The sequence below is a fragment of the Martes martes genome, assembly GCF_963455335.1.
Source record: "Martes martes genome assembly, chromosome: 13".
In the NCBI taxonomy this organism is placed as follows: Eukaryota; Metazoa; Chordata; class Mammalia; order Carnivora; family Mustelidae; genus Martes; species Martes martes.
The window spans coordinates 58,971,713-58,984,232 of record NC_137901.1 but is presented as its reverse complement, the minus strand read 5'-3'; the positions used below and the strand labels follow the sequence as shown (position 1 = coordinate 58,984,232).

General features: G+C 42.1%; 1 protein-coding gene across 4 annotated transcripts in view; it reads left to right on the top strand.

Annotated features, from left to right (window-relative positions):
• Positions 1-12,520, top strand: part of PIEZO2 (piezo type mechanosensitive ion channel component 2) — a gene marked incomplete at its 5' end in the record, with an annotated part of 454,715 nt that overhangs the window by 427,763 nt on the left and 14,432 nt on the right. For all 4 annotated transcript variants that reach the window (XM_080822189.1, XM_080822187.1, XM_080822188.1 and 1 more), the window contains 6 exons: positions 235-487; positions 1,437-1,569; positions 3,501-3,648; positions 3,746-3,960; positions 10,264-10,422; positions 12,293-12,440. In XM_080822189.1, coding sequence (XP_080678315.1) covers positions 235-487; positions 1,437-1,569; positions 3,501-3,648; positions 3,746-3,960; positions 10,264-10,422; positions 12,293-12,440 — 1,056 coding nt within the window. The remainder of the gene's footprint in view (positions 1-234; positions 488-1,436; positions 1,570-3,500; positions 3,649-3,745; positions 3,961-10,263; positions 10,423-12,292; positions 12,441-12,520) is intronic.

The following is a 12,520-nucleotide window of genomic DNA, read 5'->3' as shown; positions in this document are numbered from 1 at the left end:
GCAGAGGCTTTAACCCACTGAGCCACCCAGGCGCCCCTATTTATTTATTTATTTATTTGGTGAGAACATTTAAATTCTAACTCAGCACATGTCAGTTATATAATACGGTGTCACCAACTACAGTCACCGTACCTCACATTTGGCTTTCTAATCATGGGGGATGCAATACTGTAGGGAAGAATGTAGCCGCCTCCCTTGGAACGCTCCCCTGAGTTGTCCCTTATGCTTTCTCAGTGCCATGGCTTGTGGGATGAAGATGACATCACCGACAGTGGCACGGACAAGGAAGAGTCAGATGATGAGCTCTCCCTCAGTCGTGGCAGGAGAGCCTCCTCCGATTCTCTGAAATCCATCAACCTGGCTGCGTCGGCAGAGTCGGTACACGTGTCCTTCCCAGAGCAGCCTTCCGCCATCCGGAGGAAGAGATCGGGAAGCAGCTCCCAGATATCCCCCAGATCCAGCTTTTCTTCTAATAGGTCCCAAAGAGGTATCTGTCACAAGATATCTTTAGGCTAGAGTAACTCCTGAGTTTTCTGGTTCTTCTGGTACTAGCGATCTGGGTCTCCAGTAAAGGGGTTTACTGGGTGCTGTCAAAGAGACATGTGATACGAGAAGGAAGTACTTTGAAATCAGACAGACGTGAGTTCAGATCCTGTCTCAGCTGTGTGACCTGGGACGGTCACTTCATTCTTCAAAATGTCTGATTCCTTCCCAGGACAAAGACTTCAGGTAGTTGTGCAAAGGTGCCAGGACACTGCCCATCTGGGCACGTGCTAATTTTTAAGTCATATCCAGAGAATTCTGCTGGGTGTGTCCAAAATGCTATAAAGCACAATTCATTTTGAAAATATTTTTACATTTAATCAAGGGAACTTTTAACAAAACTATCTGTTTATACTCTCATTCATTTCTTATGAACTAGTGAGTATCACTAGCAGATAGACAGCCCCAACAGTTGCTACTCTTGGAGAAAGTGGGTTTTTGTATGTATAGTGCTCCTGCCTGAAGCTTTCCAAACACCTGCCTATCCATCTTCAGAATACGCTTTTCAGGCAGACACTGGCAGTCGTCCAATATTCATTTTGCAGTTAGAGAAATCTAGATATGAAAAAGGCTTGGGTCACAGACCCAATCTGGAAACCCCACAACCTGGGGTCCCTTCTTCCAGTCTCTTTCTTCCAGGGATAAAGATCCCATAACAACCCCAGAAAGAGCGGGTGTTGGGTGTAGAAGCCCACAGATGCATTTCACTGGGGAGGCAGAGGTGAAACTGCAGGTTCCAAATCCTTAGTCACTGTTCTTACAGACACCTGTGTCTGCGCACCCTCTAAATCCACTTCACGACATCCCTCTGCCCTGGGGGTCCCAGGGGTTTCTGTGGTTCTTATGTCAACAAACCCATAACTCAGGACATCTTGGTTTCTTTGTATTTCTAGGCAGCACAAGCACAAGGAACAGCAGTCAAAAAGGAAGCAGTGTTTTAAGCATCAAGCAGAAAAGCAAAAGGGAACTTTATATGGAAAAGCTTCAAGAACATTTAACCAAAGCAAAAGCATTTACCATAAAGAAGTGAGTGCCTGAACACACTTGCGTGGGGTGTTTTATTTTAGGGCCAGGAAGCTGGTATCAATTGTTTGATGTAAACCAGGACAAAAAGGGCAGAGAAGTTACTTTTCATATCGCAGACATCATCTGCTTAAGGCAGAAGAAAATGACCAGTTATCCTGTTGTTCTTAATGGAGATATAACTGATATATAATATCAGGTTAAGTTCAGGGGTACAACATAATGATTCAGTGTATGCATATGCTGGGGAATGATCACCACAATAGTCTAGCTACCATGCATCACCACATATAGTCACAAATTTTTTTTCTTATGATGAGACTATTTAAGATTAATGTACAGTACAGGATTAATTAACTGTTGTCACCATGCTGCACATTACAGCTCAGGACTAACTTATTTCATAACTGGAAGGTTATCTGCTTTGACCCCCTTCACCCATTTGCCCATCCCCCACTCTGGCAACAACCAATTTGTTCTCTGTATTTATGAGTATGGATTTTTGATTTTGATTTTTCTTTAGATTCCATATATTAGCGAGATCATATGTTATCTGATAGCTCTGACTTGTTCCATGTATAATATATATATTTCAATGTATGCCATTGTTTGTGTGTGTGTGTGTGTATACACATTTTTGTTTTCCATTTATCCATCAATGGACACTTAGGCGGCTTCCCTATCTTGGCTATTGTAAATAATGCTGCACTGAACCTGGGGTGCAGACATCTTTCTGAGTTAGTAGTTTTCGTTTCCTTCAGATAAATACCCAGAAGTGGAATTGCTGTCTCATACGGTAGCTCTGTTTTGAATTTTAGGGGGAGCCTCCATATTGTTTTCTACCATGACTGCCCCAATTTACATTCTTACCAACAGTGCACGAGAGTTCCCTTCTTTCCACATCCTCACCAACACCTGTTATTTCTTATCTTTCTGATGATAACCATTCTAACAGGTCTGAGGGGATGTGTTGTTTTTAAAAATCAATTTTCAGTGTGATTCATTTTTATATCCATTATGTTTATAAGCACAGTTTTCCTATTTGAATAGAATAAATGATTTCAGGATTCCTGGTTCAGGATTTCCCAAGCATCATCATGCTAAAGCCCAACCAGACAGACAGAGGTATGATGTCAAAGTTGGAAGGGACTTAGAGAAACACTCTCAACCAAGAGAGTGGAAACTAAGTTCTTATTTCACATAGCTGGTCTCCAGCAAAATGCTCAACCATCCCATGTCCAAGTGCCAGGGACATAGGGCAGCAGATGAGCCACAGGAATGGAGGAGGTTCTGGAGGGATAGCCCTGAATGTGGGCTCCGAGACCAGGTGGGCCATTCAAACTGAACATGGCCTTGAATTGAAGGCAGAGGCTGGACAGAACAAGGTGCAGTCAAAAGCCCAAGGCACCACCTGGCAACAAGGAGGGGCACAGGACCCAAACAGGAGAAGAGCAGGGGCTACCTAATGTGTTCCTGGTGTTCAGGTCAGACTCCAGGTCTAAGCACCACCATGTAGCCCCATACAATTCTCATCCCATCTCTGAGTCTCAGGTCTGCTTCTTACCCCAGTTTTCCAGTAGAGGAAACAAAACACAGAGAACTAGGGAGCATGCTTAGGGGCTCCCAGAGAGGGAGTCATTGAATCGGGTGACAAACCACCCCCCCTTGAGACCTGAGACCACTGTTATGTTTCAAGCATGAGAAGAGACCTGTGGTCTCATCAGCAAAGAGGGCTAGAGTGCCTTCCTTGGCAAGGAATTTGTCTATGCTCTCTGTTAGAGCAGGAGCCCCCTGTAGACGACTCTGCTGAGCCTGAAGAGGGAGGTGTGACCTGCTTGGAAAGAGGGATGCAGAGGAATGGAATGATGGCAGTATCTGGTCATTCCTCCCATCCACCCTTCCTGAAGAAAGTGCTGGGGGTCTCTGTTTTGCAGGACTCTGCAAATATATGTGCCCATCAGACAGTTCTTCTATGACCTCATCCACCCAGACTACAGTGCTGTGACCGACGTGTATGTGCTCATGTTCCTGGCTGACACTGTTGACTTTGTCATCATCGTCTTTGGCTTCTGGGCCTTCGGGGTAGGTTGGGGACAAAGGCCGCCACACGTCCAATGAGTAAGAGGTATACTGTCCTGTGAAATGCCACTCATGGGTGAACCTGTTGTTTCCTTACCAGAAACACTCAGCAGCAGCAGACATAACCTCTTCACTGTCGGAGGACCAGGTTCCTGGGCCGTTTTTGGTGATGGTCCTCATTCAGTTTGGAACCATGGTGGTGGACCGAGCCCTATACCTGAGGAAGACTGTACTGGGAAAGGTCATTTTTCAGGTCATTCTTGTGTTTGGAATTCATTTCTGGATGTTCTTCATCCTGCCTGGTGTGACTGAGAGGTAAGGTGGGAGCTGGAGACGTGCACGCACTATAATGCAAATATATTCCAGGTTATCATCCCATAGGCATGGCCACAACAAAATCACCAGGTACAGACGGAGGCATGACAGAACAGCACCATGGGTTGGAAAAGTGAGAGGTCTTCATCAGCATTAAATTCAGTGTGACTCCAAAATGTGAACTGATTCCTCAAAAGCATTTTATTGCATGTCCATATGTATTCATGGAAATAGGATATTCAGAATGAGAGGAGAGATCTGAGTAAACCAGGATTCTCCCATTGTCATTGTCTCCATACCTTAGTAGACAGAGATGAACTGGGGCATTCCTAAGAGGATGAGAGGATATCAGACTATGTCATATGAATAGTGGATGAAAAAAAATGGAGACCATTTAGTAAAAGAAAATATAGAGGGGTGGTGGGTGGCAGAGGACAGTAGTGTCTGCCACATAGGGTAGTTGTAAGCAGCAACGTGACAGTGTTTGGAAAGCACCTGATAGGAAGAGGGTAGGAGAGGGAAGCGTTCATCTCCATGACGCCATGATGCTGCCATTGTTAGTAAAGCTATTGGTGCTGGTTAAGATGCACTAGAGATGAGGTCAGAGTGGGAGAGGCACATAAAAAGAGGAGACTAAAGGTCAATGGGGAAAGGGCTAGTGAGATCCTTGGAAGTGGCTGGCTCCTGCCTTTCCCTCTGTCTCCTTGAAATCTAAGCTCCAGCCATATTGAACCTCTTTAGTTACTAGAGGGCACCACATTCTCCTGCACCTCAAAGGAGGCTCGCTGCTCTTCTGACCCACAACCAACCCACTCTTCTTCCTCACTCTTTAGATTTTCCAGGCTGCCTCCACTGGAAACACTACTTGGGACCAAGCCGGTGCTTAATGCATGAGCAAATGAGTGGGTCAGTGGATAGAAAAGAAACAAGGGGGACTAGTATAAATGGCAGGTAATGGGAGCAAAAAGTCAGCACTAGAGGATGTGGGAGCACCCCTATAATGTAATAATAATAATAATAATAATCTATTTAATTAACATATTACTAAAAGTCTTCACATTAACAGGAAAATTGATCTTTTTATCATAACTCAAGGGTCATTCCTGGCCAAGCCTCATGAATAACAAGCCAGTCGGGCTGGCTAATGCTTTTCCAAAGTGTGACTAGAAAGTAATGAAAACTTCTCTCACTTATGTGCTCCATAACTTGACTCAGATGTCATTCCTAACAAGGAAATTCAGATCTCTTCTGACAACGTTGGAGCTACATGTCTGCTCTCACCCAGGGGGCTAGGCTCTGACCCTTTTATTTTAGTGGCAATGCAAATATTTTAAAAGGAAGAATGGAATTAGGATACTTTTCCATGAGTCTGAAGTAGAACTAGGTAAAGAAAGGATTTTTTCCCCCAGAAGACTACCAACAGCCCAGTAAGTTTCTCATGCCACACTGTGTATGGGGAGAGTGAACATAGGTTGACTGATAAAAATGATTCAGATTAAGGCAAACTTTTTTGTCAAAATACTAGAATGTGTTCATGAGAACATTGTGGATCTTATTTGTTAGTCTTTAAAACAGAATAAATGTGATTTCCTAAATAAACCACATTCAACACCCATGGTAGTTGGATGATGAATGTTGATTATTTCTGTGACATTTGAAAACATCAACACACATTCTCCATCCGCCTTCCTAGAAACTCTTAATTTCAGAGTGAAAGAGACCTTTAAAATAGTTCTAGACCTACTAATTCTACAGATGAAGGTGGGTGAAACCAAACAGAAGAGGGTCTCCCAAAGTCACTCAGCTAGCTACTAGTGAGACCAGATCCCAATCACAGACCTCTTGACCCAATTGTATGCTACACCTCTCCTCCCATGGGGAGCATCCTATACTCACTTCCAAGCAGTTTTGTTATCATAATATAACCTACTATTCGTTATGCACTTATGAAAAGAATTTAATTTTTTCACACCCAGAAGAGAGCTCCAGAACATCGGTCTTGCCCTGTCTCGATAGAAGAGTCCTCAACAAAGACTGATGCTTCCAGGACCATGGCAATGGCGAAGTCCTAGAGAATCCTTTAGCAGGATCAAATCACTAAAAAGTTGGGCCGTTCCCACTTGTATGAGTTCCTTATTGATGCTGTAACAAATTACCACCAACTAAGGGCTTAAAACAAAATGAATTTATCACCTTAAAGTTGTGTAGGCCAGACGTCTGATACAGGTCTCACTAGACTAAAATCAAGGTGTTGGCAGGGCTGCATTCCTTTCTAAAGGCCCTCGGGTGGGTCGCCGGGATGGCTCGATTGGTTAAGTGACTACCTTCAGCTCAGGTCATGAGCCCAGGGTCCTGGGATCAAGACCCACATCAGGCTCCCTGCTCAATTGGGAGCCTGCTTCTCCTCTGTCTCTATTTCTGCTCGCTCTCTCACACTCACTCTCTCTCAAATAAATACATAATGTCTTTAAAAAATAAAATAAAATAACAAAAAAATAAAGTCTCTGGGGGAGAATCCCTTTACTTGCCTGCTCCAGTTTCTGGAGATGTCTTCCTTGGCTCATGGCCCCACCTTAGTCTTCAAAGGCAACCTCAGTGCATGGAGTCCTCTCCTCACTGCATCACTCTGAGCATTCCTCTGCCATCTTGGCTGCTTCTGAGCACAGCTGAGAAAGATTTCTCCCTTCAAGGGTTCATTATCTAGATTCAGCCCACCTGAATAACCCAGGCACTCTCTCTACCTTGAAGACCTTCACCAATCTCAAGTATAAAGTCTTCTTTGCCATGAAACATGACATATCCATAGGTTCCGGGGATTAAGCAATAATACCTTCCAAACCAAACAGAGCTGGAATGTTTGTTAAAATGACTGAATGAATGAAAACTTCTTTTGTGCATATTGAATTGCGTGATCAATTCAATTTTTCATTTATTGAGCACCTGCTATGTCCAGGGCAGTAGACCAGGTGAAAAGGGGCATGACACCCCTGTGAATAAGGCAGAGACCTCGCCCCTTGTGGGAAGGACCACACAGTGGCTTCCATGGATTGAGGCACTATGAATAATACTAAAAGTTTGACTGCAGCTGTACACCTAAAACTAATATAATGTTGTATAGCAATAATATCTCAATTTTTAAAGTAATAAAAACTTAGAAAGTTATCAAACAGTTCCATCATCCAGAAACTCTTCTTGTCCATCGTAGGACACTTCTCCCTCACGTCTAGCTTCTGGGACATGCATTTTCTGTTCTGTTACAATTTTGCCTTTCCCAGAATGTCGTATGAATGGAATCACATGTTCCATGGCCTTGAAGCCTGGCTGTTTCCACTTGGCATAGTGTATTTGATATTCATCCCTGTTGTGGCCCGTGTCAGTACTCAATTATTTTTTGTTGGTCAGCAATATTCTATCATATAAATGTTCCAAAGAGTGTTTAAATATAGAAAAGTTTAAGGACATTTGGGTTGTTTTTACTTCCTTTTTTAAAGATTTTATTTATTTATTTGAGAGAGAGAGAGAGGGAATGAGAGACAGAGAACATGAGGAAGGAGCGTCAGAGGGAGAAACAGACTCCCTGCTGAGCAAGGAGCCTGATGTGGGACTCAGTCCCGGGACTCCAGGATCATGACCTGAGCCAAAGGCAGATGCTTAACCAACTAAGTCACCCAGGTGCCCAAGTTGTTTTTACTTCTTTGACAACTACAGATAAAGCTGCTATAAGCATTTTTTGAGAATGGCCGCAGAGATCATTTCTGTCTCATCTCATGGCCTCACCTCAATGGTCGTTCCTAATGCAAAGGATTGCCCTATCTTTATTTTTGGATATTTAATTCAAAATATGTTAGGATTGGTGAGCCTTGAGTCTTCATTGCCAGCATGTCTGTGACAGCAGACATTCATAACATTTCAAGCCCTGTGCTGCCATCACTTGTTAACATCCCAAATTCATTTTTTCTCCAGATATTGTTACTGAAAACTTAATTCATTATTGTGCAAAAGAAAACATTCATTGATAGTCATATTGTCTAAATCCTTTCAAAACAGGAAAAGAGCAAGGGAAAGTACACATTGGAATGTTCTAAACCATACGGAAAAAAATTATGGCTACTGGTTATAATATTGAGCATCAGGAAGCTCTGCTGTTTTGAATAATTAATCTGAAAAAAATGGCATTTCTTGTGTATATGCACATGATTTAGTGCACAGACTTTCATTAGGTGCCTACAGTCTACAAAGCCCTGTGTGGCCGGTGCTGCGGGCAATGGAGAGATGAGTAAGGCATGACTCCAGCCTCCAGCAATAAAACATGGAGAGACCACCGAAGAAATAGGTCTTTCAATATGGGACAAGCTTAATGTCCTTAATTAGATCTGACACAATTACTTCAGTAACTACAGATAACTATGATTTATTCCAGCTTGATTCATTTTAAAGTTGTAGGAAGGGAAAGGTTTGTTTGTTTGTTTTTGTTTTTATTTAAATTCCAGCTAGTTTACATACAGTGTAAAATGAGTTTTGGGTATACAATTTAGTGATTCAACACTGAACATACAACACCCAGTGCTCATCACAATATGGGTTGGTCCTTTTATAAGGATGAGAAGACAATACAGTTTTAAGTCTTTGATTATAATTTTGATAAATATAGAGTTTTTTCTCATGCAGTTATTGTACAAATTATTTGTAAAAGCCAAGGGCATTTCCCTGCAGAGTTAAAAGAATGTTCTTTCCTACTATATACCAATAGATACAGCCCCAGAAAGGAAGAGGAAAGGGATGGTTGAGATGGGCTCTCTGTAAAGTATCTGATGTATTTATTAATAGCTTGTCAAGCGCTAGATCATGGTCAAATATTTCTAATTTATTAGGAACTGAAATACCAAAGCTGGTTTCTTCACAGCAGAGACACTTATAAGCAATATTTTTGAGATTTCTATGTATTGAGATCTACCTGGAGGTTCCCAGGCCCGTGGGACACAAAGATTCATGCATTCCTGGATGATTCTTAGATCTGGTCAAATAAATAGCTATTTTCAGCTAAAAAAAAAAAAACACATGTCTTCTTCTAATGTCAAAATTAAAAGTTAACAAGACAAATCCAAAATACAAAGAGTAATACACTACATGTGTAAAAAACTTTAAGTGCTGGGGCGCCTGGGTGGCTCATTGGGTTGGGCCTCTGCCTTTGGCTCAGGTCATGGTCTCAGGGTCCTGGGATCGAGCCCCGCATCGGGCTCTCTGCTCAGCAGGGAGCCTGCTTCCTCCTCTCTCTCTCTCTGCCTGCCTCTCTGCCTACTTGTGATCTGTCTGTCAAATAAACATATAAAAAATCTTAAAAAAAAAATTTAAAAACTTTAAGTGCTGCTCTTAGTTTTAAACCCAGGGAAAATGATACCTAGCTAATACTTGCCAAGTCAAAAGTCTTATGTTTCATTTCCTTTCAAACATGTATTGACCATGTTTAATACTCTTGTAGAATTCTGACTTAATCCAAAGTTAAAAATGGTCCTGTGGCTCACCATCCTTTGAAAAGTGTTTCAGATTTGTTTCTGGTGTGAAATTTAGTTCCACCAAGTTTTTCCTCCAACTTATCCTAGCATTTATGAACTGTCCAGCACTGTGGGTCTCTTCATCAATTATTCCCCACGAGAAGGGACTACGATCTTTCTTGTTGGAGACATCATTAAGAAAAGAATGTTAGATCATGGAAACAGATTTTCAGAGGTAGGGAAAACCTTCAAATAAAGTCACGGATGTCTTGAGCATGACGTCTTGAGGAGTACACTACTGGAACCCACATCTGGGTTTTGAAACTTTGTTAATCCATGACCTATCTCTCTCTATATATGTAGCTAAAACAAAAACAAGAACAAACAAAAAAACGGGGGGTAGGAGGTAATTCACTTCTCAGAATACTTTCTCCTACATCTTCCACTTATGGGTCCTTTGTCATAAAAAATGCATTTTTTGATGAGCTTTAATTTGGAACATGGAAGCAGCATCTTCCATGTTGGGAGAAAATATTAATAAATTTGCTTAAAAATAAATGAATTTAATTATGGTCTAAAAAACTGAATAATGCACTAATACATTGGAGGTACCATTTATATATTTTTTTTTAATTATTAGATTTTCTTACCTTACTTTTTGCCTTTGAAGTGATCTATGTACAGAGGATTCCTTACAATTGGTTGAGTTGACTCTAAGCGCCAAAAGGTCAATTAGGCTTTTCTTTTTTTTAATCCTAAACTGATGTGCTGTTGTACCATTATTTCACTTTCCTGTGTTTTTACATTTTAGGAAGTTCAGCCAGAACCTGGTTGCTCAGCTTTGGTACTTTGTGAAATGCGTTTACTTCGGGTTGTCTGCCTACCAAATCCGTTGTGGCTACCCAACACGAGTCCTTGGAAACTTCCTCACCAAGAGCTACAATTATGTCAACCTCTTCTTGTTTCAAGGGTAAGGAAGGACACTCTGTATTGCCAGACTCACTCACAGAGGGGAGGCTGGCAAGAGAAAGGCAGTTGTTTTCCTCAGGAAGAAACAGGAAGGTGCAGAACGCTGACATAGCAATATGGAACATGACAGAACTCTTCATGATGTTCGGCAAAAGACAGATATGCCTCTTTAAATAAATTTCTGTAGATAATTGACACACACCTGGCCAGTATATCGTTCTAGACTCAGCCACATGGCTTAACGTTCTAGTGCTGTATCCTGAGTCATTACTGTGGTAATATTTCAGGATGAAAAATAGGGATACATGATCTTTAAGTATTAATATATTTCTGGGCACAATGGAACAGAAATTTGGAATCTGGACTCTTTCAAAATACCGTTGGGATTTTGTGTTTACAATAAGTGCCTCCATTGACAAGGGCCATTTATTCCACCTAGCGTCAAACTAAATGCCACATGACTTGCTTGTTCCTGATAGTAAGTTAGCTACTCAAACGAAGCATATCGGCTCTTTGTTGAGGATTTCTTTGGTAGTAGCTCCTCTCTGTTCCCTTGGAAATTGTACCACAGCATAAAAGGCCAAGCTGCTCATGGCACTGCTGGTTTCTCGGTTGTACCAGACCTAGGGATGGTGACGTAGTCACAGAAGAGCTATTGAGCATGCTCAGTGAGTCACTTAGTGTTGGTCTGAGGATGGCCTGGTATTTCTTCCAGGTGTTGGATTAGTGTTCACTTGGCAGAGCTGAGTGGCCTAGGGAGAGGCCCTGAGGTGCACCTGGGTTCTCTGGCCAGAGAGAAGCTCTGCGTTAGTCAAGAAACAAGGAACAGCCTCCAGACCCAAGAGGAGTCCAGGCCAACCCATTCCTAAATACAAGAAGCAAAGCCAGAATCTTATTAAACTTGGGCACCAACTAAGTCCACCTTGTGGGCTCTACCGTGTGCCACCAAACACATGTCCTGCTCCCTCTAACAGCAATCACTTGTCTTCATCTTTCAGGCACCAGCTACCTAACTTTTCCTAGCTCATTCAGCAGCAAAACCCAATGTTCAATAATCCTCTGACCAGCAAATTTTCATAAGCAAATGTATAAAAGAGTAAAATTGTGGAGTTTTTTTGCAGAAGATATGTTCTTAAATATAGAAAATCCTAAAGACTCAACCAGTAATTGAAAGTAATCAATGAATTCAGTACAAATTTGCAGGCTGTAAAATCAACACCCAGAAATCAGTGGTGTTTCCATATGCTAAAAACAAAATATCGTGGGGTGGGGGGGACAAAGAAAATGATCTCATTCACAACATCACCAAAAACAATGAAATATTCAGAGATAAATTTAATCAAAAAGATTTGTACAATGAAAACTACAAAGCTTTGGTGAGAAAAACTGGAGAGGACACCTTCAAACGTATTTAAAAATTAATCCTGGGGCACCTGGGTGACTCAGTCAGTTAAGCATCTGCCTCCGGCTCAGGTCATGATCCCAGGGTCCTGGCATCGAGTCCCTGCTCGATGGGCAGTCTGCTTCTCCCTCTCCCTCTGCCCTTCCACCCACCACTTCTGCTCTCTCTCACCCTCTTTCCTGAATAAATAAAAAGAATTTTTAAAGAAAAAAATAAAAAGGGAATCCTAATTTGTTAAGACCATCAACAAAAGGAAAAAAATTGAAAAATGAATGTGCAATACTAATTTATACATTGACTCATGACGGAAAGAGGTTGTAATTCCCAGTTGCATTTTACCTTAAGGGTCACCCTGAGAATTGTCTCTGAGTCATAGGGCTAAGCCGACAGAGAACTACATGAGCTCCTGGGGTTGAGAGGGTGATGGGGGCCACCCCACAACTATCTAACAAGATGTGGCTTCTGGCAGGTTCCGCCTCGTTCCCTTTCTGACGGAGCTGAGGGCTGTGATGGACTGGGTGTGGACAGACACGACCTTGAGCCTTTCCAGCTGGATCTGTGTGGAGGATATCTATGCTCACATATTCATCCTGAAATGTTGGCGGGAGTCCGAAAAAGTAAGCCAGAAAAATGCCTGATCCCTTTTTGTGTCCCTTCCATCCAGGCTGGTTATGAGATTAATGTGAACCTCTGAGAG